General features: G+C 41.0%; 1 protein-coding gene across 1 annotated transcript; it reads left to right on the top strand.

Annotated features, from left to right (window-relative positions):
• Positions 1 to 69: 69 nt before the first annotated feature.
• C8H5orf22 (chromosome 8 C5orf22 homolog) lies at positions 70 to 15,734 on the top strand. The gene is made up of 9 exons (XM_032223176.1): positions 70 to 487; positions 1,684 to 1,829; positions 5,778 to 5,927; positions 7,169 to 7,625; positions 9,204 to 9,266; positions 9,910 to 10,031; positions 11,513 to 11,579; positions 13,271 to 13,410; positions 15,490 to 15,734. The coding sequence occupies exons 1-9, from the start codon at positions 362 to 364 to the stop codon at positions 15,644 to 15,646; spliced, it is 1,428 nt and encodes a 475-aa protein (XP_032079067.1). The 5' UTR covers positions 70 to 361; the 3' UTR covers positions 15,647 to 15,734.
• Positions 15,735 to 19,520: the final 3,786 nt, after the last annotated feature.

Raw genomic sequence — 19,520 nt, forward strand, 5'->3', positions numbered from 1 at the left:
TTTTTCTAGTAAAGGAGGAAAAAAAAAGAGCCAGGGAAACTTAGGATGAATGAATTAATGATTAACGACGCTGCAATATTTTGGAGATTCCTGGCAGCCAAGATTCCCTGTCCTACAAATGGGTTACTACTCCTTGCTCATCCTCCCCCTCCTTTCCTTTCCCAAGATACCCTGTGTGTGTGTGTGTGTCACGCCTACACGCGTCTTCCCCCCCCCCCCTCGTTGTCTTTGGAAGGCAATCAGGGTTCGGATTCCGGCCTTAGAACGTTGCGTTTCCCAGCGTTCGATGCTGGAGTGTCTCGGCGTTCCATTTTAGAACCTTCGGCGTCCGAACGTTCCATCGCCTGTTAAGAGGGTTACAATGAGTAGCAGCGGCGGCGGCGGCGGGGAAGCGCAGAGCGCCGGGCACGAGAGCAGCAGCGGGGGAAGCGGCTCCCTCCGCACCTACCCGAAGTTGCCCGTATGGGTGGTGGAAGATCACCACGATGTAAGTTAAAAGGCCGGCCGGGCCACTGGCTTCGTCGCCCCTTCGGCGTTGTGCAATTGGGGAGCGGCTCCAAAGAATTCGCACCACTGGTGGTGGTTGTTGAGTCTAGGCCAGTGTTTCTCAACCTTGGCCACTTGAAGATGTCCGGGACTTCAACTCCCAGAATTCCCCAGCCAGCGAATGCTGGCTGGGGGATTCTGGGAGTTGAAGTCCCGGACATCTTCAAGTGGCCAAGGTTGAGAAACACTGAACTAGAACAAGCGTGGACTCCAACTCCCAGAATTCCTCCACCAGACTCAAATGTCAGCAGCTAGAAAAGATGGCTGGGGGATTCTGGGAGTTGAAGTCCCGGACATCTTCAAGTGGCCAAGGTTGAGAAACACTGAACTAGAACAAGCGTGGACTCCAACTCCCAGAATTCCTCCACCAGACTCAAATGTCAGCAGCTAGAAAAGATGGCTGGGGGATTCTGGGAGTTGAAGTCCCGGACATCTTCAAGTGGCCAAGGTTGAGAAACACTGAACTAGAACAAGCGTGGACTCCAACTCCCAGAATTCCTCCACCAGACTCAAATGTCAGCAGCTAGAAAAGATGGCTGGGGGATTCTGGGAGTTGAAGTCCCGGACATCTTCAAGTGGCCAAGGTTGAGAAACACTGAACTAGAACAAGCGTGGACTCCAACTCCCAGAATTCCTCCACCAGACTCAAATGTCAGCAGCTAGAAAAGATGGCTGGGGGATTCTGGGAGTTGAAGTCCAGGACATCTTCAAGTGGCCAAGGTTGAGAAACACTGAACTAGAACAAGCGTGGACTCCAACTCCCAGAATTCCTCCACCAGACTCAAATGTCAGCAGCTAGAAAAGATGGCTGGGGGATTCTGGGAGTTGAAGTCCGGGACATCTTCAAGTGGCCAAGGTTGAGAAACACTGAACTAGAACAAGCGTGGACTCCAACTCCCAGAATTCCTCCACCAGACTCAAATGTCAGCAGCTAGAAAAGATGGCTGGGGGATTCTGGGAGTTGAAGTCCGGGACATCTTCAAGTGGCCAAGGTTGAGATGATTGGGACAAAGCCAATTATTTCCAGGCACCCCCGTTGTCCTTCTCTCTGATGACATTCCTTGCAAACCTGATGAATCATAAAGTTTATCCATAGTTTTTTCGTGCACTGAAACATCTGCAATGGTGTCGTTCCAGGTTCTCCCTTTCATTTACCGAGCCATTGGCTCAAAGCATCTTCCTGCTAGCAACATCAGCTTTGTCCACCTGGACTCGCACCCAGATCTCCTCATTCCACTGGGCATGCCGGCAGATACTGTGTTCGACAAGGAGGCTCTGTTCAGGTACGACGGTGCCCGTTTTGTGGACTGGGTCAGAATTTTAGCTTAAATTTAGCTGTTGGGGAAGAGTTTTTGTATGCTTTGTTCTTGGAGGGCGTTGAAATTACGTAAGAGATGTGACAAAAAAACTCTCAGCTCACATTACTTTCTTTAACATTTTTTAATTCATTTCATATTAAAATATCGGACACAGTGTGACCATACTTGTGCTGATAAATAAATAAAGGGAGACTAGTATAGATCTATTTCAAGCTATTTAGCTCTCATCAGCTAGCCATACCCAAGTTTTTGGGAATCGAACCTGTGCTCTATTGCCTCCCAGGCAGGGAGTTAACCATTTGAGCTACAGAGAACGACTCCTTTATCAGCCAGCCAGGGTGGGAGGTATATACTTTAAAGTCACAACCCCTGGTATGCCCAAGTATGGGAGGAAGGTCACACTTCCACTCTCTGTCATTAGGCTCGTCACAAGAGACCATCCAGACAGAAACCCAATATTTTTTACTGTTGCCTTTTTTGTTACATTTGTTATATTTATGCTGATAAATAAATAAAGGGAGACTAGTATAGATCTATTTCAAGCTATTTAGCTCTCATCAGCTAGCAATACTCTTCCTGGGATTCGAACCTGGGCTGTATTACATATTAAGCAGTTGTGTTAACCACTAAGCCACAAGGTTCTCCTCCTTATCAGCTGAGCCAGGGAAGTAGGTATGCATTTAGTGTCACAACCCCTGGTATGCCCAAACATGGGAGGAAGTCCACTGCTTCCATTCTCTGTCCATCGGCTCGTCACAAGAGACCATCCAGACAGAAACCCAATATTTTTACTGTTGCCTTTGTTACATTTGTGTTGTATTTGTGCTGATAAATAAATAAATAAATTTGTGCTTCCTCCCATATTTGAGCATACCAGGGGTTGTGACACTAAATACATACATACATACATACATACATACATACATACATACATATTCATCACACATCACTAATTATATACAATCATTCTGCCCAATATACTCATTTATATTTACACATATTACAACACATTTGGAGTCAAGAAATCCTGTTTTATTTCCTGTTCCAGCTCCCACCTCTCAATTCCAACCGTTGGTAAAATCTGTTTCATATATCACGATATTCTGTCTCTCCTTTATTTTTATCGGCTCACATGACATAATCAAATAACGAAGTCATGTGGGGCGAAACATTTACATTCTTTTTAAGCTTTATGATTGTGTGTATGTCTTGTACCTAAATGGCCAGAGGGGGGCATCTGACGTCCGTACTAAGAATTCCACTTATCTAAGACTTAGGATGGAACTATCCATCCTGCTGGTTTCTGAGAAGTTTCTGAGAATAGTTCTTATTTCTGAAAAGTCAATTCTGTGGCTTTATGAAGAACAACATGCTGAAGTCCCAAAGGGGCTTTTTTCAAGAGGCAACTGGACTTTCTTGTTTTTCTTGGAAAACGTTTCGCTTCTCATCCAAGAAGCTTATTGGAGACCTGAAGAAGCTTCTTGGATGAGAAGCAAAATGTCTTCAAAGAAAAACCAGAAAGTCCAGTTGCCTCTTGAAAAAAGCATTTTTTGGATAACCATGAATCCGGATGACTGAGAATCTCCATAAACACGATGAAGTTTGTACATTTTTAAAGAAGGAGGCCCCAAAATTAAATGAGGGTGGACCACAATTTTTTTTCCATTTTATTGACATTTATAGGCCGCCCTTTTCCCTGAGGGGACTCAGGGTGGCTTACAATAATAGGGGGGGGGGGGAGTGCAGGACAAAACACAAAAATAAAATGTGAGTAGAAATAATTAGCGGTAAAAACACAACATTCATTCAACATTCGGGAGGGGCAAGAGTAAAGTCTTATCCCCAGGCCTGACGGGATAGCCAGATCTTGAGGGCCGTGCGGAAGGCCTGGACGGTGGTGAGGGTGCGGATCTCCACGGGGAGATTGTTCCATAGCGTCGGAGCTGCAACTGAGAAGGCTCTCCTCCGCGTAGTCGCCAGTCGGCACTGGCCGGCGGATGGAATTCGGAGGAGGCCTACTCTGTGCGATCTGATGGGACGCAGGGAGGTAATTGGCAGGAGGCGGTCTCTCAAATAGTCAGATCCACTACCATGGAGGGCTTTATGAATGGTGAGTAGCAAGCTGTTTGATAACGTAATAAGTAGAAATGAATATCTCGGACCTAACAACGGAAGAATAGACAGGATCCCTGAACACTGTTTCTGCTACAAGTCCTGTGATTTTATGTGCTAAGTATATCCAAATGCTCAAAGAACTGTGTGAGGTTTCCAGAATTATAAAAATGCTTTATAGAAAGACTGTGTGCTACAGGGAGCTGAAGAGCAAACTGTTTGCATATAGTATTTAGCATACACTAGATATGATATATCTATACACACAGAGAAGGATGAATAGGAACATTACAATTGCGACATTTTTAGTAGGATCCTGTCGCTATATACAGGTAGTCCTCCACTTAGAACGGTTCATTTAGTCACGTTTCAAAGTTACAACTGCACTGAAAAAAATGACCATGTTTCATAGTTATGACCTTTGTAGCAGCCTCGTGGTCACGTGTTCAAAATTCCAATGCTTGGCAGCTGGTTCATATTTATGATGGTTGCGGTGTCCCGAGGTCATGTGACCACGAGGTTGCTGCATGAGCCAAGGTGGCGCAGTGGTTAGAGTGGAGTACTGCTGGCCACTTCAGCTGACTACTATCTGCAGTTCGGCTGTTCAAATCTCACTGGCTCAGGGTTGACTCAGCCTTCCATCCTTCCGAGGTGAAATGGGGACCTGGATTGTTGTTGGGGGCGATATGCTGACTCTGTAAACCGCTTAGAGAGGGCTGAAAGCCCTATGAAGCGGTATATAAGTCTTAACTGCTATTGCTAACTGCTATTGCTATCACCTTTTACGACCTGACAAGCAAAGACAATGAGAAAACCAGATTCACTGGTTCATCTTCTCTGTACGTTTCATTATTTAGTTATCTATTAGAGGGAAAACCCAATAAAGTTAGCCATTGATTGAACTAACCAAATGCTTTCTGCACACCAAGGCTATATAAATAAAAATTTTGTTACTGCCTTTTTTTTGTGTGTGTGTGTACAATACACTATATATATATATACACACACACACACTATTATGTGTCGTAAGTCATGCTGATCATTAAGCAGGATTAGTGCTAGCGTTAAAACTTCAAGTCTTCAAATTGTAACTACTTTTGGGGGTCTGTTGTAACTTTAAATAGTCACCAAATGATCTTTCATAAGGACTACCTATATGTATGCTGTTTCTCACTTTCAGAAAATATCTTTGAGCACGTCTGATTTTGTCTGATTTTTTTATCTAACAAAACCATTGGAATATTAATTAGAATTAGAATTAGAATTGATTTTATTTGTAGGCCGCCCTTTTCCCTGAGGGGACTCAGGGCGGCTCACAGAAACCAGGGAGAGGGGAATACAAAACAATACAATACTAAAACAACAACACATAATAAAATAATACACAACATGCATACAACATTCGGGCGGGGCAATGGTCCTTATCCCCAGGCCTGACGGGCGAGCCAGTTCTTCAAGGCTATGCGGAAGGCCTGGACGGTGGAGAGGGTGCGGATCTCTACGGGGAGCTCGTTCCAAAGGGTCGGGGCCGCTACTGAGAAGGCCCTCCTCCTTGTGGTTGCCAGCCGGCATTGGCTGGCCGATGGGATGCGGAGGAGGCCTAACCTATGAGATCTTATAGGCCGTAGGGAGGTAATTGGCAGAAGGCGGTCTCTCAAGTATCCATAAGAATATTTCTTAGGAGGCCTTATTTTCATAAGGGCAAGTATGTTGACAATGCTTTTTTTTTTTCCAATTATGTCATTTCTACCCAGGGTTTTCGAACATTTCAGCCCATGTTTATCCTTTGTTCTTTTACAGTGAGTTAAGTATTGAAAACTGGATTATGCCTGCTGTTTATGCTGGTCATTTTTCACAAGTAATATGGTTACATCCAGCTTGGGCTCAGCAAATAGAGGAAGGGACTCATCATTTTTTGGTGGGCAAAGATGCCTCTACTACAACAATAAGGTAACTAAGGGAATGTGGTTTTTTGCAGCATTCCAAGAATTTGTTTTAGAATGTGTTTGTGTGTGTGTGTGTGCTTGCACGTATATTTTGAGTTAGTGCAGTGTTTCTCAACCTTGGCAACTTGAAGATGTCTGGACTTCAACTCCCAGAATTCCCCAGCCAGCAAATGCGTGAGTTGCCCATCCCTTTTTAAAAAAAGTATAGTTTTTATTGAATATTTTCAAGTTTAAGAAACCACAAGTAAAAAGAAGAAAAAAGGAAAAGGAAAAAAAAAACAAGAAAAAAATACAAAAACAAATACGAGCAGATAAAAAACACAACATAACAATATAATATAATTTTACAGTATATTCTGCATTTGTAGTTTACTACTCAGGTATTGGTTTCTCGTAGATTTTAAGAATTCTAATACTAACGTAATAGTTATATTGTAATAGGATAGTATAATACATATAATCAGATTTTACATACATAATTTTTTTCTTCATATTATAATCAATAGTTCTTAAAACTTCTATTCCTTGTTTTGGCTTCTATTCTCCAGCCACTTGTGCCGTCGACTCCAAATTTTATAATAGTCTTCTCTTTCTTTTAACTCCATAGTTATCCTGTCCATTTCAGCACATTCGAGTATCTTCCTAATTACCATTGCATCGGGCGGTTGGGGGGGGGTAGTTTTTCGTTTCCAATATTGTGCAAATACTAGCAGCAGTTAGTATGTGTAATATTATATATCGATGTTTGTTGTCCATCTTTGGGTCTAGTATACCTAATAAGGATAATTCTGGTTTCAATTCTATCTTATGATCCGTGATTCCTTCCAGTGTATGTGGCCATGAGTGGTACCACCACAAAACCGCGCCCGACTAAACCGCGCCCGACTAAACCGCGTTGCTGACGTCATCAACAGGGTGACAACAGCGCGGAGACAGAAGCACGCTGTAAACCCTAAACCTAAAATTAACCCCTAAACCTAAACCTAACCCCCCTAAACCTAAACCTAACCCTAAACCTAACCCTTACCTTAAGTTGAATCGGCTTGGTTTCAAAGCGCTATTTAAAGCGCCCTTCTTTCTCCGCACTGGCTGTTGTCGCCCTGTTGATGATGTCAGCGACGCGGTTTAATCGGGCGCGGTTTAGTCGAGCGCGGTTTTGACGGGTCACGGCCATGAGTTGCCCGTCAATTTTTTTATATTGCCAGAAATAAGCTGATAATAACCATAAACTTTTATTATTGCCAGGGTTACAAGCACAGATGCTTACTTCCTTTCTGATGGTCTCTATGTCCCGGCTGATCAGCTGGAGAACAAAAAACCTTTACACCTGGATGTGCGCCTTGTGAATCCCTCCACAGCTGCCGGCGATTGGGAGGGCAGCCAAGCTCCACATTCTGCTAAGAAGTGCAAATTAAGTGTTGATGACTCAGGTGATGCCTCCTCCTCGAAAGACTCTGCTGACCCGACCCACAGTTGCACAGCTGGACTCTCTGATGGCTTTGGGGAGGGTATCTCTGGGCATGAGAAGCCGAGCAATTCCCGGGTTCCCTCTGCATCTGCTTCCGCGGGAAAACACCGGTATCAAATGTCAGAACTTGCGCGAGACATTCTCCATGTGCTGAAGAAGGGCAGTGCTTACGTTTTAGATATCGACTTGGACTTCTTTTCAGTTAAGAATCCTTTCAAAGAAATATACACACAGGTAACTATCCAGCTACAACACCAGTCTTGCCCATTGGTTCTTGCAAGAGCCGAGGTGGCGCAGTGGTTAGGGTGCAGAACTGCAGCCCACTTCAGCTGACTGTTATCTGCAGTTTGGCGGTTCTAATCTCACCGGCTCAGGGTTGACTCAGCCTTCCATCCTTCCGAGGTGGGTGAAATGAGGACCCAGACTGTGGGGGCGATATGCTGACTCTGTAAACCGCTTAGAGAGGGCTGAAAGCCCTATGAAGCGGTATGTAAGTCTAACTGCAATTGCTATTGCTATTTGGGCTCAGCCAAAGGCCTAGATTATGCCAGATTATTGCTGCTACCTGAGTAGGGAAGTGTTTCTCAGGGCAGATGACAGAGTGCTGCCCAATTGCTCATTTGAATGAATGTCTGGTCCTTGTACTGAATTGCCTGGGAGATAATCACTTCTGTTTCCCACTCTACCCGCTGCCTTTTCCATTAATGTGTAGTAGTAATGATTCCTCACTCAATCTTTCAGACATGCTAGATGGCCGGTGTATACAAACCTTGAATTCAGTTGCCTCTGCCTGGGTCACTGTTGTGCATATAAGACTATATGAACTGGGACATCAATGCAACACTGGCATTAGAAAAGGATTAATAGCAGAAGCACTTAGACTTATATACCACTTCACAGAGCTTTTATAGCCCTCTCTAAACCGTTTACTTAGTCAGCGTATTGCCCTCAACAATCCTGGTTCTCATTTTGCCAACCTTGGAAAGATGGAAGGCTGAGTCAACTTTGAGCCGGTTAGGGTTGAACTGATGACAGTTGGCAGAGTTAACTTGCAATACTGCATTACCACAACTCATTGCACCAGCTTTATAGGGAGGAGTTTGCTTCTGTGACTTATGATTTCAATAGAGTCTCTAGTAAAGATACTTCCGGTAACTAGGCTAACTGTCTTCCCACTAAATATGAGGTAGCGGATATAATCCAAGGTGCTGGTTATCATGGCTTGGGACATGATTAGGGAACAGCTAAGTATCTTCTTGTCCAAGATACTTGTAGAGAGTTCTTGCTACCCACAAGGATAGGATATTCAGGCGCAAGCATTTCTAAGAGAACCTCTCCTCCCACCAGATACAAGGATGGTTGATAGGTTTTTTCTATTGTTACTACTATTGTAACACTTTTTGCTGTGCGATTTTAGCGGCACTGTTCAAAGATACTGCTATATGCTGCTTGGAGTCCTATGACTGAAGCAGCTTAAAAGCATTCAAAATAATAAAAATCTGCTGGATTCAGCTGGATAAAGCAAATTTTAAAATGTAGCAAAAGAATTCTACATGAAAATTTATAGGTCTCTGTATATGGAAAAATCCAGAATAACTGATTTTATGCCGTTTGGTTTTAATATAGACAATAGATAAAATGTCTAAAAGTGCCCAAAGTATATATTTGATGATGCATTTTTCTTTTTTGCAGGGGGTGGGGGGCAATTTCCCATAAATCAAGTTTAGGACTATAAATGGTATTTTGATTATTGGCATATACCTTGCAGTGTGCTATGAATAACCATTTTTGTTTCTTGATTTATTTATACAGGAAGAATACAAACTCTTACAAGAACTATACAGTTTTCAGAAGCCCAAAAGCAATTTGTCAGAGGTAGGATGTTGGTGATTCTCAGTAGAGAATGGCGGAGGTGGTTTGTCAAAATTGCTTATCTCAAGAAGAATGTAAGATGTTTGGAAGAGAAGTGATTAGAATTGGGGTAATGGACAAAGAGGGGATGCCTTCTTGGTGGCGCTTTCATATAATTCTCAGAATGTGTTTTGGAGCATGACTAGAAACTATCTCCATTTCCTTAATGCAGCCCAGGACATCCCCTGTTTTAAAGAATGGCCGCTAGTACTGAATTCGCTTCAAAGGAGATTTGGGGCAGTTGATGCAAAAGGATTTTGGAGCAACGCAGAGGCCTAGAGGGAAAAACACTTGGAAGGCTGAGAATTCAATCCTAGGCAGCAGCAAATGTTTCTCTATCAGGACAAAAAGAGAAAATACGTGCTGTGAACTCCGTGTAGTCATCGGAAAGGCATCCGGCCAGTAAATGCTCAGTTCCACTCAGTTGCGCTGACTCCACCTCGAAACAAAGGGATTAAAGAGTTGGAGAAAGAAAGAAAAAAATCAGAAGGATTATGCAGGGCCTTTAATCTACAGCAGCAAAAATATAACCGCATTTTCTCAGCTGGAGAGCTGGCCTCCTGGCTTCCTACAATGGCTTAGTGCTTTTCTGCTTTTATATTTGAAGGACGAGTTGGTCGACTGCGTAGAGAACCGCACACACCAGCTGGAAGATCTAGAAGCAGCTTTTGCTGATTTGTGTGATGATGACACCGAAGAAAACCTGAAACGATGGGCTGCAAATCCTGGGTATTGTAATCGAACCCTCTTCCTGACACCGAGTCTATTATGAACTAGACTTTGAGGAGATGATGCTGGGATGTATTGCATTTTTCGGAGTATAAGATGCACCTTTTCCCCCCAAAAAAGAGGGCGAAAACCTGGGTGCGTCTTATACACTGAATACAGCATTTTTGGCTTCCTGAAACCCTGCCCTGCGCATCCCGTTTTTCACAAAAATGGAGATGCGCAGAGGGTTTGGGAGACCTGCAAAATTCCCCTTGGAGGCTGGGAAGGCAAAAACGAGTAAAAATCGGGCCTGTTTTTCATGAAAACGAGGCTGGTTTTGCCCTCCCAGGAGCACGCTGCCTTCCAAACTCTCTGCATGCCCTGTTTTTTCCTCATTTTTGTCCTCTGCAGCCCCTGGGAGCACTCTACTGGCCTCCCAAACCCTCTGCACACCCTGGTTTTTGCAAAATAGGGCCCTTTTGTGTGAAAAATGGGCCATTTTTTGCCCTCTGCAGGCCTCCCAAACTCTCTGCATGCCCCCTTTTTCACAAAAAATGAAAAAAAGCCTGCAGAGTTGCTCCTGGGGACCAGGGAGGGCAAAAACTTTATTTTTAAATTTTACCTCTTCAAAATCTCAGTGCGTCTTATACTCTGGTGCATCTTACAAACACTGAAAGACAAAGCCTTTCTGGGAACTCAGTTATTTTTGGAGGGAGAACAACTTCACACTTGATGAATTTTTGCGAGAATTTTTTTATTTCTCCATACAAGGCATATTTTTTGTATCAAGTCTATCATCATGCATCAAACTTTCTTTATATACTGCAATGAATCTTTCAGAAGATTGATTTATTTCCATATTTAATGTCTGTTCCTTCTTCGAGCCAGGCTTACTGCCCTGTACGTTTCCACAATAGTTCTCACTATAGCAAGTTATAAATAACAAAAGAGAGAAATTAAGTACACACAGATAAGTCTGCCAGTGTTCCAGCCTGTTTAAAGAGTCTGAGGCAGAAAATATTTACCTGAGTTTTTAAAAGCCACTGATTACCAGGACAGTTTAAAGCACAAAGCATTTTTTTATGGAGAAATAGGACAGATATAACCACCAACACCAAAATCCCACACTTCCTCAAAAAATACATTTTTGTAAGTAGGAAATATATTTAAATATTGAGGCTAGGCTATACAATTTGTCCACATTTATGAATAAATCAGGCCTAGCTATAATTTACTTAATAACTTAATAACTTAAGTTGTTATTATATTATATCTTAAAAGAGAATGGTGCTTCATCCTAATGCCAAGATCTATTTTCTTTTTTTTCTGGAAAAAATCTGCAGTTGTCATTTTAATGTAGTAAAACTTTAAAAATAGAGAGGGATACAATTTGTAGAATGAAGTATATTGTGTATCATAATTTCCCCAGCTTCCTTAGAGTTTATGCCTAGAACATTTCCTAATTATATTAATTGCACAATTTATATTTTAATTCTATGTAGAATGAAACCTCTGGTTCAACTGGTGCGTAATTTGAAAGATCGAATGGGAACTCCAGATTATGAGATGGTAAGCCTATTCATTTTTTTTTTTATTTCCAGACCATGATATTGTCATGCAGATATTGACCCACAGATATTGGTTGCATTTCAACCTATACTTATCACAACAAGATTAATTTCTCTCTTCCTTTGCATTCATTCAACTGTAAGATTAGAAGTGAAAATTAAGTCAACCATAATTTAGTGTTGCTCTTCAAATCTGCAATTTTGAAACAATTATGATTTGTTTGAAAGAACTCAAGTTCATAAACCAAGGTCTAAAGTTGGCTTAATTTTGGCAAAATTAATACTTATTTCTCAAGCAAACCATTTTTAAAGCATTCTGCAGATGCAACAACATTTGTAATCATCCTGGCTGGGGATCCTTGGGAGATCAGGTCTTAAGTATAAGTATAATCTTTATTGTCATTGTACTTAAATACAATGAAATTGGTTTTAACCTCACTGGTGCAAAATTATAACAGAAACGGAAAAAGAAAGAAAAAGAAACTAGCGTGTGCATGGAGTGATTGTGGTTGGATTTTAAAAGTCTCACAGCCCAAGGATAGAAACTATCTTTAAACCTGTTTGTTCGGCTGGCTATGCTTTGATGCCTTCTGCCTGATGGTAGAAGTACAAAGAGACACTGACCAGGGTGTAAATCATCTCTGAGTATTTTTCTTACTCTGCTAAGCAGTGAGATCTGGCAAAGACAAACTGAATAAGGAAACAGAAAGATTATACGAGAGATAAGCAAGGAGTGGCTAAGAGAAGTCCATACAAAGTGATCAAGAGGATGACTAGGCGATTGGTACCACAAATGGCAGAAGATATGAGACTGTTTTGTTATTGGAAAGATACAGGTTGATAGATGGAAGAATATAACTTAAAACTAGTTAAATATAGTGAAATTTAGTGATAATAGATATAGTTAAAGAAATAATTGACAATGATAATAATGTATACAATGTGTAGTGTTATGATAAGTAATAATTGGATATGAATATTGAATGGTATCCATGAAAGGAAGATTAGAAATCCTTTTGGATTATATACAAAGATTAATAAAAAAGAACTAAGTTAGATACAGTTAAGTTTTGATTATTAGGGGGAAAATGTTATGATACAGGATATAGTCAAATAAAGGAGGGATAATGATGACAACCTATATATATGTATGGGTACAATATAAAGAAACTGGATGCAAATTGCAAACAGTGATCTGGAAAGGAGGATTAGAAAAGTTTGTTACTAAATATTAAGGATGTTTGGCTAGAATAGGATATAAGGATTCAGTGTTATTGGAGGATTTTAGAAATATTAAATGAAATGCCAGTATGTGGTTGTGTATTAAATCTTGGTATATTTTATGATGAATGACGTTTAAACAATTATAGTCAAATAAAAATGGAGGTATGATAAGGGTAACATGTATAAATATTTGAATTAAAATACTTGAGTTAATATGAATTATGCTTGATGGCTGTGGAAGAGATGCATGAAAACTTTTTGTAACCAACTGATACACTTTCTACAGTATGTAAAGAAGGAAGATTTTATGTGTTGTGTTTGTTTTGAAAATAAAAATAAATTATATTTTTTTTAAAGTTTTTTAAGTTCTTTTAAGGATTTTCTCTTATCACCTATACGGAATTTGCTTCTTAATTTGCTTGGAGAGGGAGTTCTTGAGCAAACAAATGTGTGTCATTCATTTACCAGGTTCATCAGGCTGGCCTTACATGTGATTACTCAGAAATACCTCATCATGTTAGCACCGAAGAGGAGATAGAGAGTTTCGTACAGTCGATACAGCATCTCTTGGGAAGCTTACCGAAACCAACCCTTGTGACTATAGCCCGGTAAGTTTCATGTTTTTAAATATAATTTTTATTAAAACATTTTAAAAAGGAGGTTAAAAAACCAATGCAAACTAATATAAATAAGAAAAAGGAAAAAGAAAGAAAGCCTGCCCTGTTTTCCCCGAAAATAAGACCTCCCCGGATAATAAGCCCAACCGGGGGCTTTTGAGCACATGCACTAAAATAAGCCCTCCCGAAAATATTGCAACACAGCAGCAGCCATGAGGTTACCACGCTCACAGTCTCCTCCTGCATCTCGAAAATAATGAGACCTCCCCGAAAATAAGGCCAAGCGCTTATTTCCGGGGTCGAAAGAAAATAAGTCCCTGTCTTATTTTCGGTGAAACGCTGAAAAAAACAAAATTCTTTTCTTGCAAATTTAAAGAAAAGAAAGAAAATAGTTCCAAAGAATGTGTTCTCATAGCAGTTAGAAATACAAACACATTTTAAACCACCACCACCTCCCTCCCTCCCTCCCTCCCTCCCTCCCTCCCTCCCTCCCTCCCTCCCTCCCTCCCTCCCTCTCTCTCTCTCTCTCTCTCTCTCTCTCTCTCTCTCTCTCTCAAGTTGCATCAAAATACTCTTTTTTTCTATGATAAATCATGTTTATGATATTTTGCAAAAAGCCCACAGGAGGTTTCTAGTCACCAATAAACATAGATAGTATTTTTTTATTCAGTTAAGAAAGTTTATTTATTTATCTCTGTCAATTTCACCAACCATTCTTCCATAGTGGATAGTATCAAAATCTTTCCATCTCCGCACATATAATAATGTCACCATAGTAATCGTATATTGAAGTATCCCTCCATGGCTTTTCTCTAACTTCTGGAAAGTTTAATTGTGAGTGCATCTTCAATGCAGCTTGATAGGCTGAACATGCCTCACCCAAAATGCTTCTCAAGGCTTAGTATCCTAGTTCATATGTTACGCTAAGCCTTAATTAGCTTTGCTTTGGCTGTGAGTGATGGTTACAGTTGTATGCTACAGTTACCACTATAGTTAATTCAGTATTCTCATTTAGTGCATGCTGGTTTAATTCTGATTTAATGTATGATGAACTTAGTGGTTCAAAAGGTGTAGATGTTGCCAGATGCAGAGAGAGGAAATAACATTTCCGTTACTTCTAAATCAAAATAGTAAGATATCAAGCATGACTTTTAATGAGAGACGGCATATGTACCTCCCATAATATTTTTTTGATAAAGAAAAGGGAAAGGTATTTATAGAACGGGGAGGGGGGGGATCACATCTAAATGCATCGTGCTAGTTATTCTTGAATTTTGCAGGTATGTTTCTTAAGATTGACTGATGATTCCAGGTAGCATTTCAAACAATTAGCAAATGGAGATGAATGAAATATTCAGGTTAGAAATGAGCATTAATGGGAGATGCTCAAATAAACATGTAGGAGATGCTGTCAATGGATTTCATTTGAAACCTCCTTGAGTTTTTGCCCAGCCGCTGATTGCTCAGCTGTGTTAACCCAAATTGTCTGATTGTTAATGCTTCCATCTTTCAATTCTTGAGTAACTGTCTGGCTGAGAAATACTCGCATCGTCTCCAATGATGGGGAAATGGAGCACGGTGACTTAAGCATAGGATAGCCAGACAAACTGACTAAATAAGCAGTGAGCCTATCGTTTAAAACGCTATTTGGGCAATGAAAGAAGATGATAGCAATTATTTGAAATCTCCCCCTATTTCGAGTAAGCTGCTTAAATGTCACTCCCACCCCAGTAGCTGTCTGGCTGAAATCTCTGGAGCTCCAGCTAACCAGTTATATATTTCAGGAAACAGAAAGAGCGTTTCCATTTTAGACCAAGGCCACCCTGAGACTCTTTGAAAACTTGTCTGCGCTTCCCCATTGAGAAGATCAATGGGACAGAGGGTGGTGGGTGTTGTTTTTTTTAATCATTGCAGGCTAAGCTTTGTGGGTGAATAAAGAACATTTGCATGAAAGCTGATACTGCGAAATGAAGGAGGGAAAATAAGGATGAAACTGTACCTTTGAAGATCAGCAGGAAAGGCTGCTCTTTTGAAATAAACTTAAAACGTGTTAAATTTTGGTGTTCCCAGATCCAGCTTGGATGACTACTGTCCTGCGGAGCAAGTGGACTTCATACAAGAGAAGGTCTTGAACGTACTGCGTTTGGTATACGGCACCCTGGATGTTAATTTGGAATATTTGGAAAACGCAGGTCCTACCGGAACAGAAAGCTCATCTACAGCATAATCAGCCTGGCTATAGTCTATGCCAGTGGTTCCCAAACTTGGCAACTTTAAGACTTGTGGACTTCAACTCTCAGAATTCTCCAGCCAGAATGCTGGCTGGAGAATTCTGGGAGTTGAAGTCCACAAGTCTTAAAGTTGCCAAGTTTGGGAACCACTGGTCTATGGGTGAAAAAAAAAAAAGAGAGAGACTAGAAAAGTCCTGTGCTTGACTTTCTATGGAGTGGTATTCTTAAAGAAGGATTTTAGGAAGCTGAATTGGGGATGTAGCACTTATTCGTGATACTTGTGATCCATTTCTCTCTTTTTTTTAAATGGAACTGTTTTTTCTGCTATGGCTATATAGAAGAAGGGGACACAGGAATTTGGATATGGAAAAAGCTAGCAGAGAAGATTAATTTTCCTTCTGTTTGTATCTGGTTGCCATAAAAACCTAAAAACAATATATCTCAGATACTAAACCTGTATGTTTTAGGAATGTAAAAAAAACCCATTCAAATTCAAACCATTTCAAGTTGAAAGTATCCATCCTGAGGGTGAAGCATGCTTGTCCCAAAAGCAAAATTGCCTTAAGCGCTTTGAAGGCATTTTGTCTCAAAATACCATATTTTGCCCTTGAAATGCAATGGTTCCAAGCTTTCGAAATGACTGACACTGGAAGTGGCATTACAAACTTGAAATGGAGATTTTCAGGTTCAAAACCCTCTAATGCATTTTCAAACACTGTATGTACTTTTTAAAAAATTTCTGGAATACGCTACATTGGATGGCAAGGGAGAGTCCTAGTATTATCATCCATTCTCTTACAAATCTTAGGTTAATGATTTTCAAATTGTTGTATTAAAGAGAGAGAACTTAATTATCAAGATTAATAATAATAATAATTTATTAAATTTATATGCTGCCCAACTGCCGCTATAGTCATGTGTGACTTCTGAATGAAATGCTATAGGATTTAAAGCATGCCATGATTTAGTTGCGCATGTGGTAAGCCAGGAGCCTTATCTACAATACCTCCTTACAAACAGTTTAGCTTACTTCGTTGTCATTGCACATGGTACAATGGAATTAAATGGGTTTAGGTACGAGAGACTCCGGGAATAATGGGTAGGTAAGGCCAGAAGGTGGGACGGCGTGGCTCGGTGGCTAAGACACTGAGCTTGTCGATCAGAAAGGTTGGCAGTTCGGCGGTTCGAATCCCTAGTGCCGTGTCACGGAGTGAGCTCCCATTACTTGTCCCAGCTTCTATAAACCTAGCAGTTCGAAAGCATGTAAAAATGCAAGTAGAAAAATAGGGACCACCTTGGTGTGTTCCATGCGCTTTTGGCGTTTAGTCATGCTGGCCACATGACCATGGAGACATCTTCGGACAGCGCTGGCTCTTCGGCTTTGAAGCAAAGATGAGCACCACCCCCTAGAGTCAGGAATGACTAGCACATACATGCAAGGGGAACCTTTAAAGCCAGAAGATTAAATACCATATTCACCCAGAACTTTCAGAGTACAAGTGAAACAAAGGCAGAATATACATCCTAGTGTTATGATTTAATTTCCCTCTGGATTTTTCTTCTTCTGCGCTTTCAAAATCTGTTCTTTAAGATGTCTCGGTCTTCTAGAGCTAATGTGAGAAGATCATGGGCCAGGAGGTACTGTTTTGGGGAATTAAGAGCAGTGGATCTTATTAGGCATAGGTGTAGTTAAAAGGATTCCTATTCATGGCTGGGACCATGAAGACCACTTGTTTTGTCCCACAGAAGGGCTCTGCTAATGTCTATAGCAGGTGTGTCAAACTCAAGGCCTGCAGGCTAGATCCGGCCCATGGGGGGTTTCGAGCTGGCCCATGGGGCCACCCTGGAAACAGCAAAAGACCGGCCTGCAGTGCCTCTGCCAGCGAAAATGAGAGTTCAGGAGGGTCACATGCGGCCCTCGCGAGTTCCGTTTTCGAGGGTTGCAGGAGACTATTACAGCCAGAAACGGAACTCATGTAGGCCACATGTGGCCCTTGGAGGCTCCATTTTCACTGGCAGAGGCCGTTGCAGTCTGAAGCAGAGCTTGAGAGCACATTTTTGCTGGCAGAGCACTTGGGCCGCCTCAGACGCCCCTGACAAGGCAGTTCATATATTGATGTTCAAAGTAGATCTATCTCTGGTTGTCTCCAATACTAAAAGTGAGAAACTGATGTTCCTTGGTCTGATTCAGAACAGCCGCTGAAAATTTAGCATTGACAGAAATGATCTCTCTTGTCCTTCGATTGCTGGTAGGGAACAAATTATGGCCTTTGTCTACCACAACTTTGATCCTATTAGATATGCAACTGTCAGTCCTCCCAGGTAAACCAAAGAGGAAACAGGATTAGATGAACTAATTCTACTTTATTGTGACACTACATTAACTGAATCTTGCAACTCTGAAGGCACAAACCTCCCTCGGGCCATTTTTAACTGCTTGGTTCATTAGGACAGGTCCTTTCTAAGTTTATTTCTCTGACTGTTAGGCCACTGGGAGCGCCTCATGCATCTGATTGTCTTTTAGGCACCCTCTCCACTCCTCTTCCCCCAAAGGCATTCACACAGTCCATAATAGCAACCACCAGCAGATTTTGGCCTTTCCCTGATAAATGGGCTCCTGGATTGGCTGTAGCTGGAGGCTGCTTCCTCTATGAGCTTAAATGGTAGGATCGAGAATCACATTTATAGAAGAATTAAAAGAAATCCAATTCAGTTTGTGGAATGGTTGACAGCAATTATTTTATCCTTTCAGTAGGTGGTGTAGTTTACACAGAATCCGTTGATTTCCTTGTTTCTTAGGAAATAAATGTTTCTTTGTGCGTGAGGGATTCTTTTACAAATGCTTTACTATTTAAAATTAATATATTAGATAGAGTTTATAATAAAAACGAGAAGGGTTTATACTTACAGCATCTTCACATAGTGTGCAAACACCATTTATTTTCTATTATTACACAGGTCTGCAACTAAAAAGCTGTTTGATTATTTCCATCTAATTTCTAATATATTTTGGTGTGCTGAAAACGAATAAAATATTGAAAAAACTCCTAGACGTCATGATTTGCCACAACATGCAAAATTGTCTTCAAATTTATCATTTTTTTTTAATTTTTGGTATTTTTTTTTATATTATGGGTTTTTAACCAAATTTAAAGTCCAAATTACTATTAACTAATTCACATAAGTGCATTTAAGATATAAAATGCCAAATGAAACCTTAAAGGGTTTGTCCGAGTTATGTACAAAAAATATAGCACTATAGCATTGCTGTATTATCAGCAATATATACATAAGCTAAGCAAGTTTTAAGTCTGTGCTTCTAATGCTAGAAGGGGTGAATCTTTCCTGAAGAATCCAGTGGGAGGGAGACGCAGGGCGGATAGCAGCATCTCCGGTCAGTGCAGGGGGTGTGGCCAGCATTGTGACATCTTGTGTACAGACACAGAGCTGCTCTCTCCTGCATGCCACACTTGTGCACGAATCATCAGGTTCTCTTCACACTTTTTCATCGCAATTCATGTTAGCTCGTCATTCTTCAACTGTTAGGTTATGGCTCTGGGAAAGTGTATTAATTTGCCAGTTTCTGTTTCATCTGTGGTAAATATACAGTGTTGAAGCAACAGCAGAATATTACAGACTTTGTGAAAAAAAGTCTTGCATATTTTGGACTAAAAATTGGAGATCAAGATAAAGTTTGGGCGTAAAGTGTGCAAACGGTGTGTTGAGGACCTCCAAAACTGGTTCAAGGGTAAGAAAAAATCTTTCCGTTATGGGATTCCTATGATTTGGCGAGAGCAAAAGAACCATAGTGATGACTGTTACTTTTGTTCATGTGATGTGAAAGAGTTTAATTCCAAATTGAAGCATTCC

Source organism: Thamnophis elegans, chromosome 8, assembly GCF_009769535.1.
Source record: "Thamnophis elegans isolate rThaEle1 chromosome 8, rThaEle1.pri, whole genome shotgun sequence".
Classification (NCBI taxonomy): Eukaryota; Metazoa; Chordata; class Lepidosauria; order Squamata; family Colubridae; genus Thamnophis; species Thamnophis elegans.

Coding starts and splice junctions, on each gene's coding strand:
- C8H5orf22 (XM_032223176.1), top strand. CDS start 362: ATGAGTAGCAGCGGCGGCGGCGGCGGGGAAGCGCAGAGCGCCGGGCAC. Junction 1,830..5,777: donor GACAAGGAGGCTCTGTTCAG/GTACGACGGTGC, acceptor GTTCTTTTACAG/TGAGTTAAGTATTGAAAACT. Junction 10,032..11,512: donor CGATGGGCTGCAAATCCTGG/GTATTGTAATCG, acceptor AATTCTATGTAG/AATGAAACCTCTGGTTCAAC.